The 16,518-nt window shown below is 35.0% G+C and overlaps 1 protein-coding gene across 3 annotated transcripts in view; it reads left to right on the plus strand.

Annotated features, from left to right (window-relative positions):
* LOC136976400 (OTU domain-containing protein 7B-like) overlaps window positions 1–15,489 on the plus strand; it is a 32,829-nt gene extending 17,340 nt beyond the window's left edge. For 2 of the 3 annotated variants that reach the window (XM_067271661.1, XM_067271660.1), the window contains exons 2-9: window positions 2,658–2,743; window positions 12,473–12,700; window positions 12,767–13,012; window positions 13,095–13,193; window positions 13,286–13,413; window positions 13,486–13,622; window positions 13,691–13,998; window positions 14,104–15,489. In XM_067271661.1, the coding sequence (XP_067127762.1) occupies window positions 2,671–2,743; window positions 12,473–12,700; window positions 12,767–13,012; window positions 13,095–13,193; window positions 13,286–13,413; window positions 13,486–13,622; window positions 13,691–13,998; window positions 14,104–15,191 (2,307 nt within the window). In that variant the 5' untranslated portion in view covers window positions 2,658–2,670 and the 3' untranslated portion in view covers window positions 15,192–15,489. The remainder of the gene's footprint in view (window positions 1–2,657; window positions 2,744–12,472; window positions 12,701–12,766; window positions 13,013–13,094; window positions 13,194–13,285; window positions 13,414–13,485; window positions 13,623–13,690; window positions 13,999–14,103) is intronic. The other variant, XM_067271662.1, reaches the window with a different exon arrangement.
* The last annotated feature ends 1,029 nt before the right edge of the window (window positions 15,490–16,518 follow it).

Below are 16,518 nucleotides of genomic sequence, written 5' to 3' on the forward strand. Positions count from 1 at the left end.
AGCGATACTAAGATGCTAGAGAAACGATATAGCATGCGCACAATCCGGGACTTTCCCTCTTCTCATCACTCGTTATGTGAAACGTTGCTTGTTAATCAAGTCATTTTTTTACAATTTGTTTTGCTCGTTATATGAATTACTTGTTATGAGAGGTGTTCGTTAAGCAAGGTTCCACTGTATAAGGAATATTAGTATTGCTTATGATCCATATTTAATACAAATTTTTACTAGGAATGTTTGATGTATAAATTTTGTTTGTAGTGAACAGAAATACAGTTTACTCACCTTAAAACAAACACCAATAAAGCAAATTCTCACATTGAAGCAAATATTGCTGTTGTCCTGGCAAAATGTCATTGTCACAACAATAATTTCCATGTGACAAAGTGAACAAAAATTTTACCAGAATTCATTAAACTGAACTGTAAATTATTTTCACAACCACTAAATTATTATTGGAAATAACCCTATTTCCAATAAAAATTTTATTATTCTTGTTGAAAAGTGTAAAAAGCAAAGTGGTACTGTTCTATTTTGAGTAGAATAATTTTCTTCTCTTAGTAAGCAAAGACGGGTTCAACCTCCAATTGTAGAGCAATTGAAACATCTGGTTTTATTTGACGATTCTACTGTACTCAGAAAATAGGAGTTAAAGTTTGAGGATGTCCACCTCTTTAAATGGATGTGGTTGGTTCCATACAAACACGTGCTAGTTTACATATCAGGAGGTGCCTACAGAGATGTCGAGTTTGGCTACTTTGTGCCAAATTTTTGGCACTAGCATTATTTTCTGCTTTTTCAAACAATCTTCAACAGAAAAAATTACAGATTTCTTTTAGCTTTGTTTTGAGTAATCACTCTAATATACTGCTCTGTACTTAAATGGCAAATACTGTCTCCTCATTTTGTTTGATTTGAAAATCATTTACATCATTAATTTATTTTTGTAAATAAATTTTATTTTATTTAGTAAATTAATTCAAAATATTATAATTTAGAAATTTCAATTGCCTGTTAATCCTTAACTCTGTAAATTATACAACCTTGATCTTGAAAATTTTTAATATAAATTTTTGATAAAGCAAACTAACTACTGTTCCCCTAGCAATTCATATTAATTCAAGTTGACTGTATAATTTATCACAAAGATAAAATGTGTTTTTCAATTTTACTTTTTAAAAATTTTTATTTTTTAATTTAATACAGGGTGATTTCAAACTATGGGGACAAAATGTAGGAGTTGATTTCTGGCAGGACAAAGAACAAAAGTGATTCTATTAACATATGTCTGGAAATGTGCTGATACTGAGATAGATGACACCACTAGCATCATGAACTGCACAAACAGGATACAACATTGCACAACAGTATGGCAAATATATCTCAGGCAGAATCTTAGTAGATGCTCAAAGAATCCTTCATGAGTTTCAATGCAATGGTCACACATCACCTCATGGTATAACTGTGCAGTGTTCCCAACCATTCTCATTCACTTTTCTGTATATGAATAATGGTCATTCTCACACCACACACTTGCACTATAGATCTATTCAGCATACAGACATGCTGCAAATGCTCACTTTCACTGCTATGATTGCTGATAAGGAGAACTGATGTCATGCTGCTCAGTGGTGTCACTGCCTCTGGTGCCCTTCTGGACATTTAATAGGACAAGTTTTGTTCTTTGTCCTTCTAGGAATCCACTATTGATGTTTGTTCCCACAGCTTGGAACGATCATACTTAATTTAATTATAGTAATTTCTATGAACTGGAATCACATGATAAATTATTTTTCCATTTTGGAAAGTTCTTTTTCGACAGGTTTTAATATTTTTTAAAAAATCTTATCTTTAAACTAAATCAACTAAATGTCACATAGCTATATTCATTTTTTATGATAAAATTACTTTAACGTGCATAAAAAAAATTTTATTACTAGATTTATTTTAAAATGATTTCAACTAAAAATGGGAGTATTCAAATGCAAGAATTGAGAACTATTTGATTGCAGAAAGTTCTTGTTCCCAAGAACCTAAACATTCAAAATAGTTCTCAGATGCAATCCTTATGAACTAACACAATAATGAACAAACAATTCGAGTACCAAGAATTAGTGTTTTCTCTGCCATCAGAAATTCTAATTATATTACAATAATATAGAGATCAGATTATTATGTGATCTGGCTTATTGAGGAATTTTAATACTCTAATTGGAATGCAATGTTTAAATTGTAGACCTATAGATTCCCACTGTTGTCCATCTGTTTGTCTGTCTTTTCTTAAATTTGAAAACAGTTAGATGAAAATTGAGACTAGATATGGAAAGTTTAGGGACAGGAGGCTTTGATTAACTATATACAAACTTTTGGTCTAGATGGGAAGTCAAAAATTTTTCCATGAATGGAGTTATATAGATGACTGGCATGACTCTGTTGTTATCAGGAAAAGTATGATGTGCAGGAGCTACTAATTTGAGATGGAGAACATATAATTTAAATTAAACAAATTAAGAGTAGAATTAAAAATTGAAGCTTGTCATTATAATTATATTCTAAGTGATATTACATTTTAATAAATTATTTCTAAAAATTTTAAGAATGATTTTGAAAAATTAACATTATTGCTGAATATTGATATAAAATTACTTATATTTTAGATAAAAATGTAACATGGATGCTATTTTATCTGAATTTATTACTCGAACTTCATCTGACCCTGGATTAGCAAGAGATCTTTTGGAAAGTAAGTAATTTCATAAATAAATTCAAGGGAAGTTATTTACATTTTAATAATTTTTATTAACAAATTATTTAAATTTAATAGAGTAATAGTTTTGTTTATACAAAATTACAAATGTAAGAATTTTAAGATGGCATTTAATTTTTATAAAAATTGAAATTTAAAATTAATTTTGATTGTTTAATAAAATCTAAATTTTCTGATTTTTGATGATGTAATTTATCAGCCAAATGATCACAGTATTGAATTGGGCTACTTTGTTTGGCTTATGATTAAAAACATTGGGCTTTGAGATGTTTATAGATGTAATTTATCATGAAAATCATTAGATTTGTTATAATAATACGACACAATTTTTATGAATTTTTTTCCTATGATTATAATCTTTATAATTTTTTCCTAATTTTTCTTAATATATTTGTTGCTGTTATAATTAAGAGAAGAGGACGATTTAATGTATTTGTATGTAATATATGTTTTATGTATAGTGGGTTCTCAATTTATATGGTTGAAATATATGTCTTTAAAATAACAATAGAAAAATCAATATATTGCTCAAAATATGTTCACAATTCAAAATTACACACACAGTATAGTTACATTCCTTGGCTGTTAATGGTAACATTTACAGAAAATCCTCATTAGTTTTAAATTCAAGGGACAAAATAATCATGACTTTGAATTATTGTGTTTTGAATTATCTGGAATTTACATATTTCTGTACAATATTCCAAATGCCGTATAACTAATGTAATTTAAGCAAATGGAATATAGCTACAAATACAGAATGCTACTTATGTTAATCTATACTAATATACACTGGACGACAAAAAAAATAACGCACCATGAAGGACTTGTTGGATTTGAATAAAAATTGGTATGTTGCATCATCATAGCTAGATATGTAAATGATTAGCTTTTGGGATCAGGTTCTTGTGTTGTATCGCCACCAGAGGGTAGAAAAGTGCTTCCTCTGTCTGGTATAAAGGTGCACGCTGTGACGACTTGTGCATATATCCTGCGCTTGTGTTGATGGTTGTGACTTCGTTGAGTGACAGACATGCCTCTATGACACATTCGATGGCCTTACACTCAGTTAAGTGAGTTTGAGAGAGGTAGCATCGTTGGATTGAGAGAAGGAGAATGGTCATATCGCCGGATTGGCTGCCATCTGAACCATTCTGATGGAACTGTTAGGATGTGTTATGAGCAGTGGGTATGTAGGGGAACGCATGAACGGCAAACAGGCTCCGGACGCTATCGACAGACCATCAGGCGGGAGGATCATTTCATTGTACGTCAAGCACGGATAGCGCCTACAGCTTCGTCGTCTACCATTCATGCAGCAGTGGCACCTGCATTACAAAACCGTGTATCCAGCCGCACCATTTCCAGGCACTTAGTAGAAGGAGGATTGGTCTCCCGACGGCCAGTATGTGTTTTACCATTAACAGCCACCCACCAACGCCTCCGTCTGCAGTGGTGTCTTGCACGACAATCATGGACAGCTACCGACTGGCAGCATATTGTCTTCAGCGACGAATCCCGCTTTTGTTTGGGAGCTCACGATGGCTGTGTGAGGGTATGGTGGCCCGCTGATCAAGGCATCAACTCAGCCTGTACTGTGGAGCAGCACACGGGCCCAACCCCTGGTGTTATGGTGTGGGGAGCCATAACATACGACAGTAGGACACCTCTAGTTGTCATGCGTACTACCCTCACAGCCCAATGATATGTGCAATACATCCTCCGGCCACATGTGTTGCCCCTCATGGCAGGGCTTTCGACAGGCATATTCCAGCAGAATAATGCCCAGCCACATACTGCAGCGGTCTCCCAAGCATGCCTACATAACATTGCCACACTTCCTTGGCCTGCACGATCTCCAGATTTATCATTAATTGAACATGTGTGGGACTACCTGGGACGCCAGCTGTGACAGCCGCGGGATCTGACGCATCTTGAGTCCCAGTTGCATCACGCGTGGACAGATATGCCACAGAATATTATATGGAACCTTTATGCCTCCATGCCAAAGCGTATCACAGTTTATATCCGCACTAGAGGCGGCCCAACAGGATATTAGTGCCTGCACTGTATTGAACATTACTGCACAATAAAGTATGTTTTTGCTTTATGGTTGCAATCATATACCTGTCTAGCTATGACAATGTCACATACCAATTTTTATTTAAATCCAACAAGTCCTTCCTGGTGCGTTATTTTTTTTGTCATCCAGTGTATAAAGCAAGAGTGTTTTTGTTTGTTTGTGTGCGAGAGATAATCTCAGAATCTACTGAACCAATTTTTAAAACTTTTTTGCTATTGGAAAACTCATTCCTTCCAGATGAACATAGGCTATATATTATTTTTATATTAACCCCTTAAGTATCATGCAAATTTCAATGGCCTCCAGGTATTTAAGGTGTGTTCTATCGGAAACTCTGTGTAGCAATCGTGTGTCCTGTAGACCAGCGGTCAGCAACCTTTCTGACCTCACGGACCACTAAACTCCCAATTTTGAATCCCGTGGACCACTATTATGAATTATTTTAAACAATACAAAATCTGTATTATAATAATGATCATAAAAGTTCAATTTTGCTATATTAATATGTAACTTGCGTGTTTAATTATAACAAATTAATGCCAGCCGAAAGTTCATTGTTGCTTGTTTGAAATAAGTTTATGGCTTCTTAGCGCTTTCCAGGAAGGACGACAATCGCACTCACAGTATTGTTTATTGTTTATTATTTATTGATAACAGTCACTTCGTATTTGGTTTCAGATTTGAATAAAAAAACCCAAACAGTTGAAAAAGCAACTAACCATTTTGCATTTTTTTCGTAATACTTTGCATAACCTTCAGTTGAACAATTCTCCAAATTTCTCCACAGACCGCCCAAATTTTCTCGCAGACCATCAATGGTCCATGGACCACCAGTTGCCGACCGCTGCTGTAGACCAACATGTATATCCTCACTTCCAGCATAAGTAGCTTGGGCCGTATATAAATGTTTCTTTCTGATAGTACATTAGTGTTCTTTCATTCTCATAGTGAGATCCCTCACAGTTGCACCAATATATAATAATGTGTGGTTATTTTTGTCATCACACACGGACTGCTTAAATCTTGGGTGAGTAACAGTCAAATATTGGGTTCTTATCATTTGTGATGAGTGAAAAAATTGTCAGAGAACATTGATATGCTATATGTACATCAGTTGCTCTGACAATTTTTCTATAGGTCTTAGTTAATGCCTTATACATTATCATCATCTGTCATCTCTACTAAAGTTTACCTTAAGGATTCATATTCCCCATTTTTATACCTTACAGTTCACATAACCCTTGCTGTTAAAAATTGTCCACTCTTTGATCTCTTGTTAAGAGAGCACACACACATTGCTTGAAGGAAGGTGAAAGGGAAATGGAGTTGTTGTGGATTGTGTCAGTGGCAAGACAGCATGGATACCCAATACCCAATCACTCTTGTTAAAACATTCACAAGACAATATCAATGGCCTAAGAGCAGACCCTCCCACTGGAGAGATAACTGATGATGATAATGTATAACAACTCATTAACAAAGATCTATAGAAAAATAATTTTGAACTGAATTTGTAATTTGTTCAAAAAATCATATTTAATTTAATTTGTTCATTTAGTTCTGTGTTATATGTGTGAGATATGCAGAGGATCAGGGGTTAATCCTTCCTGACCACTTACACTGTGCGGGCTGGTAAAACCCGATCTCCTTGTTGGTTGGATGGCTTAGGAGGGCAAAAAGTGAGTGGGGAGGTCATGAGTACGTGGACAGGAGTCTTTTTGGTGGCTAAGACAGATGGACTACGTGAACAATTAACAAAAGAACATTATTATACACTAAGCCTACGATACATATTGCTAAACCTAAGATTATATGCGGTTACATGAGGTTACAGATATACTTCTATGGAGCGGCTTGACAGAAAGTACTATCAGCTCGCGTGCTGACCTAATGACCTAGCTCTGTCGCTACTTCCGCTGAGAGAGAGTTTACAAGACTTTATAGCTACCTTCAAATTCGATTTTCACAGTAGTTGTCGTTTATTCGATCAGAGAGAGAGGAATTCAGAAAGAATTGGGTCTTCTTTCCGTTGACTTGCATGGGCCGGGACAGTCCATTCGTGGAGGTCCGTTGAACTTGGCACCTAGTCACTAATTCATTGCTTCGACTTCATATGGGACAACTGCCTGGAATTTCAGTGTCTCCATCTTTTATGCTTGATGCCTGGGAAAATGATCATGTGATCAACTGTTGACAAGTCGAAGGTTAATTCCCAGCATAAGTTTCTTCAATGACATTAATTACAGCTGCCCCTCTTTCATAATGAGATGTTTTCTTTTTGACATCTTGTTGTTAAAGTTCCTCTCCATTTGTTTAGAGAGAACATCATTCAATCCATTTTAGTGCAATATTTTTTTTCTAACAATCGCTGTAGGAAATAAATTTACAAAGTCGGAATTTTTTGGCGATATTCACTCATTTCCCTGCTCAGGTCCGTAGAGAGCCTGCGGGCTCACATATGTATTGTACCTGAAGATGTCTGTTACAGATGAAAACATTAGTAAAAGTACTATTTTGAGTTACTTTGTGCTGGTTTTAGGTGTGTGTCTTTGTTTACATAATCATATTGTTGGTAGGACCCTTCTACTAGTAAGAGAATAATAGGGAAAAAAATGGATTATTAAATTTTATTATCATGTAAATGTAAATAGACCATCAGAAAGCTATTTTAATCATAATTTATTCCAATACTGCTGTCATAGATTAAACAGTTATTGACAAATAAGAGTAGATTACATGATACTGAAATGCTTATTACAAATTTTAGGATTAAAATTGGATTTAGGATTAAAAATTGTAGTTAGCTGAAACTATGTTACTAATGTGAGGCTGGGACTTCACCCCCAACGGGGAACTGGCTGTCGAGTTAGAGCCATTAAATCGGCGACTTATTTTGTAAACAGGACCAGTGTGGTTGAGGAACGGGGTGTGAGACGATTTAATTGTCACATTCCCGACCTAATTGACAGATCCCCAATTGTACATTGTGAGAACGACTGAGGGATTGTCCACCAGGGTAACTTTGGATGATCACCTTACAGAGAGTTCAAAGTGGGACCTACTGACACTCCACCCCTGAGGGGGCGGCACCTGGACAGCTACATCTTCTCCAGGACAGAAAAATACACATTAGAGTAAAATTTATGGGTCCTGTCATTCGGCGAAGGGCTTTGACCCGACTCCGGTGGGGAACGGCCCGGATGGGGGAGTTCAGGGATGTTTGGCGACCCTGCGGCCTGAATTGAGTCCCTGGCAACAGACCAGGAACCAATAGGATTACAAGGGACCATTGTTCGGACCAACCAAAACCTCGAGATTTTGGGTAAAAATGATATAAAAGCCTGAGATCCCAAGGTTATGGAGAGGTTGTGAAGTGGTGATCGAGAACGTCAGTCCAGGAGACCCAAACTAGGCATGTAAGAAAGGATATCAATATCCAAAAACCTAAGATGGGCTTCCCTGTGACAACTCTCCCATCCCTCCAACTTCGAAGACAGGAGAACTGAAAACCCAAATACTGCAAAGCAGTATAACTGAAAAACTCGAAAATGGGGTGGCCTAGAAAGACAAAACTAACAGAGGGAACAAAACACCTACTAAGGAAATGAATTACAAAGGGAAAACTAACTACGCAAAACAGGAACGATGAAAATGCCAAAATACTAACACTGAAAAAGCTATGAAATGGCTAGGCAGTTGAAACTGGCCTAGTAAGGCCTAACTATGAACTTACAACCGAAAGGCTGAAGAACAACTCAGAAAAACCTGAAAAACCAAAAATACTGCAACACAGTAAAACCCGAAAAACTCAAACTAGTTGACTGAGTAAAACCAAAATTATAGGGAAAGCTAAGCACCTGAAGACCTAACTAACTTAGGCCTAAACTAAGATAAGACTAACTAACTGAAGAACACCGTAAAAACTGAAATTTACAAAAGCCAGCCGAAAACAAGAAGGTGATCGAGTGTAAGTTTAACTCAATTAAAAATCAATGAAACTAACTGTTTCTGCCTGGCAAAGCCAAAACAGAAACTGAGCAAGCTAAGCCTAACAAATAAAAAATCTAGCCTATTGAGAATGAAAAACCTGACTCAAAATTGAAGCAGTAACACAAATACTGACTAAAATGACAAAAAAAGCAGGAAAAAACACTCAATAGAGCCCAAGAAACACAAAAGTAGACTTCAGCAAAAAGCTCACCAAAGCTCACATCATAAACACAGGCAAGAAGCAGGTAGAAGAATATCACATCAAGAAAATAACAATTAAAATTATTATAATACAGTACCACATCTACTTGACTTAAATACCGGTTAACTTAATACACACTCACTTCGTTTAACCTTAATATCCAGTATTTCTTGATCGTCCAAACAAACGTTTTCGTCCTCTCCAAGGACTGCCTCAGGTTATTCGAACAAAAGAATAAATTACAGCAGGATTCCAATTTTTTTGAATTAATTTCTCAAGGAACTTTCAAAATATTCAAATATAATTTGACTATACGCGTGCGCTATGACGCGTTGCCTTTTTCGTATTCGTCACACACGTAACGCCACGCGTGTGACAGAGTGTTGCCATCTTTGGTGTTTATGCATTTTCCAGTGCGTCCGGCCCTGTATATTTCTAGGGCCTCTAGGGCCCTGATGTCATCTGTTTGCAATGCTGAGTTTATCAATCTGGCGTTGTTCAGGTCAGCGTGTATTTCTGGATCTGTGGCGTAGGTTGACAAGGCGGTGGTACACCGTTGATGGCTTATATCATACCTATGTTCTTTGACCCTTTGTTGGATTGATCTTTTCGTGGAGCCGATGTATACCAGTTCTTGCCCAACTCTGTCATCTCTTACTGGGATACTGTATACCCCCGGTGCTCTAAGAGGGTTCAGTTTGTCTTTGGCGTTGCGCAACAATTTGTAAACATTTTGTGACCTTTTGTATGCCACCTTGGTACCCGTTTTGGTTGCGATTTCTTTGTATAAGGTCTTTAATCGCTGGTTGTACTCGACTACTGCGTATCGGCTGGTCTGTTCCTGCAACCGATTACCGTGTGTATTTTGCGTATTTCTTGGTCTGGCATAGGTTCCTGCTAGCTTTCGTATTAGACTTTTCTCGTATCCATGTGCTATCGCGATGCGCTCTATCCTCCGTAGCTCCCTCTTAGTATCTCTCATCTTGGAAGGGTGTGTATATGCCCTTCTAACCAAAGCCCGGAAGGCTGCAATTTTATACGTGTATGGGTCGGCTGATTTTGCTGGAATAAACCATGGGATGTAGCCCGGTTTATAGTATATACCAGTTTCAATTTCTCTTCCATTTAGTTTGACATCTATATCCAAGAAGTGGACATTGTTGCTAGAGGTTTGGTCAATTTTTAGGGTTAACCCGTACGGATTGTTGTTCATGTGATTTACAAAATCGACGATGTTCGTGTTCTTTTTCCATACTATGAATACATCGTCCACATATCTTTTATATAAAACTATGTTAGCACTATATTGCGGAATGATGGTTTCTTCTAGTTTACGTAGAACTAATTCACACAGATCGCCTGACAGCGGGCTGCCCATGGCTACCCCACGTTTCTGTATATAGGCTCTGTTGTTGAACTGGAATATGGAATTATAACACATGAGATGGGCTAGCTCGAGGGCTTGCTTATGATGTGTTGATGTTCTGCATTTGGCCAACAGGAGATCTCTCAGAGCGCAGAAACATGGTTCCAACTTTATCGATGGGTATAACGAGACAAAATCTAACACAGTGAAGAGTGCACCATCTGTAAGCTGCGTTTGCCTTAATATGTCTATTAGTTCTGTGGGGTCCTTGACAATTAGATTGTAGTCCATTAGATGGTTCGTCGCCATTTTGTGGACTGCTCTCTCAAGGAGTTTCGTTGGAGACCTGGCCTTGTCTAGAATGGGTCTGAGAGACTGTGTGGGCTTGTGTTTTCGCAAAAGCGAATAACTTGGGCGTATCTGGTGAGGCCACTACCATCCTTCTCAATTTCAGCTCCCCGGCAAGAGACGTTCTTGTAAAGCGTGTGCACCCTGCCTGTAGTTTGTATACAAAATCTTCGTCAATCAGTTCACATTCTGTGTCGGTGATGTATTGTTGCATAAGATCTCTGTATGTGGATTCCTTCAGCAGTACTAATGATCTGCTCTTGTCGGCTTTCAATACCGTGATTCGTTCCCTCTTCAGCCAGTTCTTGGTCTTTTGTAGAAGATGCCAAAAACATTTCTCTTGCGTTTTGTTTCTTTCATCCGAACAGATTTCTAATGCGGCTCTCCATCTGTAATAATCCTTTTGGACATCATTCATGCCTCTGATCAGCCTTTCAATATTCGGCATGACATTATCAAGGCTTGTATTTGGGGTCCCCGGTGTATACATCGGCCCATGTGCCAAGATTTTAATTAAACTGTCTGGTGGAGAAATGTTATCCCAGCATGGTACACCGTTGATGGCTTATATCATACCTATGTTCTTTGACCCTTTGTTGGATTGATCTTTTCGTGGAGCCGATGTATACCAGTTCTTGCCCAACTCTGTCATCTCTTACTGGGATACTGTATACCCCCGGTGCTCTAAGAGGGTTCTGAACCCTCTTAGAGCACCGGGGGTATACAGTATCCCAGTAAGAGATGACAGAGTTGGGCAAGAACTGGTATACATCGGCTCCACGAAAAGATCAATCCAACAAAGGGTCAAAGAACATAGGTATGATATAAGCCATCAATGGTGTACCACCGCCTTGTCAACCTACGCCACAGATCCAGAAATACACGCTGACCTGAACAACGCCAGATTGATAAACTCAGCATTGCAAACGGATGACATCAGGGTCCTAGAGGCCCTAGAAATATACAGGGCCGGACGCACTGGAAAATGCATAAACACCAAAGATGGCAACACTCTGTCGCACGCGTGGCGTTACGTGTGTGACGAATACGAAAAAGGCAACGCGTCATAGCGCACGCGTATAGTCAAATTATATTCGAATATTTTGAAAGTTCCTCGAGAAATTAATTCAAAAAAATTGGAATCCTGCTGTAATTTATTCTTTTGTTCGAATAACCTGAGGCAGTCCTCGGAGAGGATGAAAACGTTTGTTTGGACGATCAAGAAATACCGGATATTAAGGTTAAACGAAGTGAGTGTGTATAATACAGTAGTTTAAAATGCTGGTGTTTATTACTTCAGTTATGTACTATTTGTTGTTAAAAAGATGGTATAGTACTGCAAAAAGCAGCAGACAAAGAACATTGGATTAATTGATTAATTAGTAATAATTAATAAATCTTAGGTTATACATTTTTTTTGTTTTAATCTATTCTTTAAAAAGTTAGTTATTAAAGCTAGAATTTCCACTAAATTGTAGTTTTATTTATTTACCCCACTTAATATAATTATTCAGCTAGTGTTATTAGTATAAACAAGTCTCAAACTGATTACAGTAAGTGGATTTTGCTGTTTTAATATTAATATATGATAATTGTTGTTTAATAGAATATTGTCTGCATTAATATATTCTTATTCCTCCTGATAGTAAAATATAAGATATGTAATATATATGTATTTATTGACATATTAATATGAAAAAAATATTTTAATTGTAGGTCATAAGTGGAATTTACAGTCTGCATTGTCTGCATATTATATTTTGAAAGGAATAACTGTTTCTCCTGAAATATCAATAACAAATGATAAAAGAAGAAATTCAACATCTCGATCACCAAATCAGAGTCCAAAAAATCAATGTTCTTCTCCTGGTAAATCTACTTCTCCAGCCAATTATCTTCAAATTCCAAAATCTCCAGAAAGAGAAGTAACTACTGAAGGATCAAGTAAGTTTTTATGTTATATAACATAATTTGTTATTACAAATAAAATAAGCTAATAAAAAATTTCAGCAAAACGATTATCTCGTGGAATTTCTCGAGCTACAGATAATGTTAATCTTGTGTCAAAAGCAAGAAGTGAGTTTGCTCAAGATTTCAGGAGTTCAGGCAGAAGCAGCAGTCAGTCACAGATTAGATTAGAAACACCCGTTTATACTTTTACACTGCCAGATTTATCAATATATCCAGAAGATTTTAGAGCATTTCTTGAACGTGATTTAATTGAAACTTCTACTCTTGTATCTCTAGAACAAGCCGGTAAACAATATTTTCATATTTTGTTATAAATTTTATTTCTTTTGAATCTGAATTTTATTTTTAAATGAAATATCAAATATAGGCAGATTAAATTGGTGGGCAGATAGAGGATTGTGTCAAAGGCTTTGGCCTTTAGCAACAACTGGAGATGGAAATTGTCTCTTACATGCAGCATCATTAGGTATGTTTAAATTTATGATGTTTATAAAACTTTGGGTATTTATTTAAATCAAAATATAAAACTAAATTTAAAATGAATTTTTTCATTTACAGGTATGTGGGGATTTCACGATCGTCTTTTAACATTACGTAAGGCATTGCACAGCATACTTTCAAACAGTGCTTTCACACAGGCATTTTATCGGAGATGGAGATGGCAAACTTCCCTTCAAAATAAAGAAGTAAATGATATTACTTAAATTATAAGATTAAAAATTTCCTTAATGAATTTAGTTAATAATTTTACATTTTAGGCAGGACTTGTATATTGTGAAGAAGAATGGAGTAGAGAATGGCAAAGTTTACTGAAGTTAGCATCTACAGAACCTCGTTTACATCCATATCAAAAATTAAGTGGATTGGAAAAAAGTGAAACAAGTAGTGGAAGAGAGTAAGAACTTTAGTTATATTGTTACAATTCAAATTTATTTTTAAAAATAATAATACATAAATTTTTAGGACATTGGAATCTGTCCCAGAGAACAAAGGACAAAGTGACGTTTATGAAAGTCTTGAAGAAATTCATGTTTTAGCTTTGGCACATGTATTGAAACGGCCTATTATAGTTATTGCCGACACAATGTTAAAAGATGCTACTGGTCAACCATTTGCTCCAATTCCTTTTGGTGGTATCTATCTTCCTCTCGAATGCCCACTTATTGAATGTCATAGATCACCACTCTGCTTGACTTATGATGCTGCACATTTTTCGGCTTTAGTTGCTATGGACATGGAAGGTTTTGTAGATAAAACTCCACATCTTCCTGGTAAATTTTTATTTGTATGTTTAAAAATAAATTTAATTACTTAATAATTTTATAAAACAAATAACATGGTTAATAATTAATATAAAATAAATCACTTAAATAAAGTTTTGTTTATTTCAGCTGCAATTCCTTTGGTAGATCCTGAAAATAAAATTCTTCCAATCCAGTTTGCAGTAGATCCAGGTCCAGATGTTAGATGGAATCATGATGAAAATGATTTCTTAATAACATCTAATTTACAACTCACCAATAAAGAAAAGTTATCATTATTAAATGATTATTTAGATTTATCAGAAATTCCTTTACCAATTTTGGAAAGGCAAGATTCATTTGATTCAACACCAGATTTTATTAATGGTATTAATGAAGAAGTAAGATCAACAGCTGACAGTTTTGATTCTGATGATAGTATAGCAGATACAGCATCTGCCTCATCTACAGGAAGTTTACCTAGTCAACAAAAGAGTAAAGCTGCAAAACAAATTCAAACTGTTGCCAAACAATTTGGAAGTATTGGTAAAACAATGAGTAAAAAATTGAAGAAAAATTTTGGTAGTTTGACTCGAAAATCTGGTTCATTTAAAGGTGAATCAGATTCATTTAAACAAACAATGGAAGGACTTAAAAAGAGAAGACCAAAGGAATCACCAAGTAAATTAACAATCACAGATGTGATTTCAGATCAAATTCTGGTTGCTTCTCTTCATACAGAAAAAAGGCATGAATATCAGGAAGAAATGATAAAAAATTATCTAATATCAGCTCGTTCACGATTTAATAAAGAAAAAGAATCTAAATATAAATATCAGGGTAAAGAATCGAAACAAAAGGAAAAGTTAACTTATTGTATAAATCCCGGATGTACTATGTTTGGTACATCAGCAACAAGCTATTTATGTTCTTCTTGTTATTCTAAACAGAAACAACAAGAAGTGGAAATGGAAGGTAAGAGAAAATATTCGCCAGTACATAAGTTATTACATAAAGACAATTGTATAGATGATGATAGCACAATACTTAGATCACCTGGAAAGTTCAATCACATAGGTATATTAAAGAAAAGTCAGTCAGAATATAGTCCAAAACGAGGCATGCATGCTGCATATTCTCAAATTCCCATTGCTAGTACTTCTAATTCAGAACATAAAGTAGAAATATCTCCTGATAATTGTGATGACACGATTAAAGTTTAAACTGCCAAATTTTCAATTTTTAGTCAACCATTCAAATGGATGATTGACTATGATTTGTATGGTGCAATGTGCCACTCATAATTGAATTTCATGGATAATTATCAGTGTCGTGATTTCTTGTGGATTAGCAAAAACTGAAAGTACTATCAGATCTACATCTTGTATCCTAAAACATATATTAAATTTTGCAATGTACATTTTAAATACTGTATTCCATTTTATAAATACCAGGCTTTATCCACTGCCCAGCAGCCTTGTGTTTTGAAAAAAAAAAATAATAATACTATAAATAAATGGCTGTTAATGTGTGATTTATATATATTTATGGCATTGCAAAGACCACAAATGTGTGAAATTAAAATGAATATATATAGTATATATATGTAGGTATTCATATACATATATATATGTATATATATGGGGTTTTGTATGGTGTTCCTGTTTAGCTGTGATCAGCAAATGCCAAACTCATGTATGATACTTAACTGGGTTAGAAATGACCTCTCCTATTAATCATATCGTACACTGCATTAAGTGATTTCAAGGAAGAATATAGTAAGAAAGTTTCTAGTCTTATTTATCAATTGTAATAATCTTAGATGCTCTACCAATAATTTAATTTGCTTTAAGATTTTAAGATTACTATTTTTTATTATTAAAAATAATTAATTGCAATAATTAATACTGCATGTATTTTTTACAGTTATTGTAACTATACAGTAAATTTTTGAAATTGAGTTCATTATTGTGTATATAGAATACACTACACATATATATGTATATATATGATCAATGATTGTAGCTTTATATCTTTGATTCCCATTTACATATTTCTCAATTAATGAAAGACAAACAGTCTTCAAATCATAAGAGCATACTTTGTAAATATGCTACAAATTTTCCAAGCCCATATCACCACATTCCTCTTTTTTATATTAATTTCTTGCATGACAAACCAAAAGTGCTATAATTTAATTGCTAAAGAAGAGCATTTTGACAAGTATACTGAAGTCAGATGATGTTATATATATGTATATGTGTATATTTTTATTTAAATTTTATTTATTAAACATGTAAAAAAAAAATTTCCTCATATTTCTTATGCAAGTACGCTCATATCATTTTGTATATAAATGACCATAAAATAAATGGAAATTCTTTAGCATAATTAGAGAAAGAATATACAATCATTATGGGAGTTTTGTAAACTTAAAAAAAAAAAAAATTAGAAATGATCCAAATGTGGTTATTTTCTGCCAGATAATCAAGTCTTATGATTCATGCTCCAGTGTCTGAATTTAATATAAATTACATTTAGAATTCAGAA

This window comes from Centruroides vittatus, unplaced genomic scaffold (genome assembly GCF_030686945.1).
Source record: "Centruroides vittatus isolate TY-2023 unplaced genomic scaffold, ASM3068694v2 contig_400, whole genome shotgun sequence".
In the NCBI taxonomy this organism is placed as follows: domain Eukaryota; kingdom Metazoa; phylum Arthropoda; class Arachnida; order Scorpiones; family Buthidae; genus Centruroides; species Centruroides vittatus.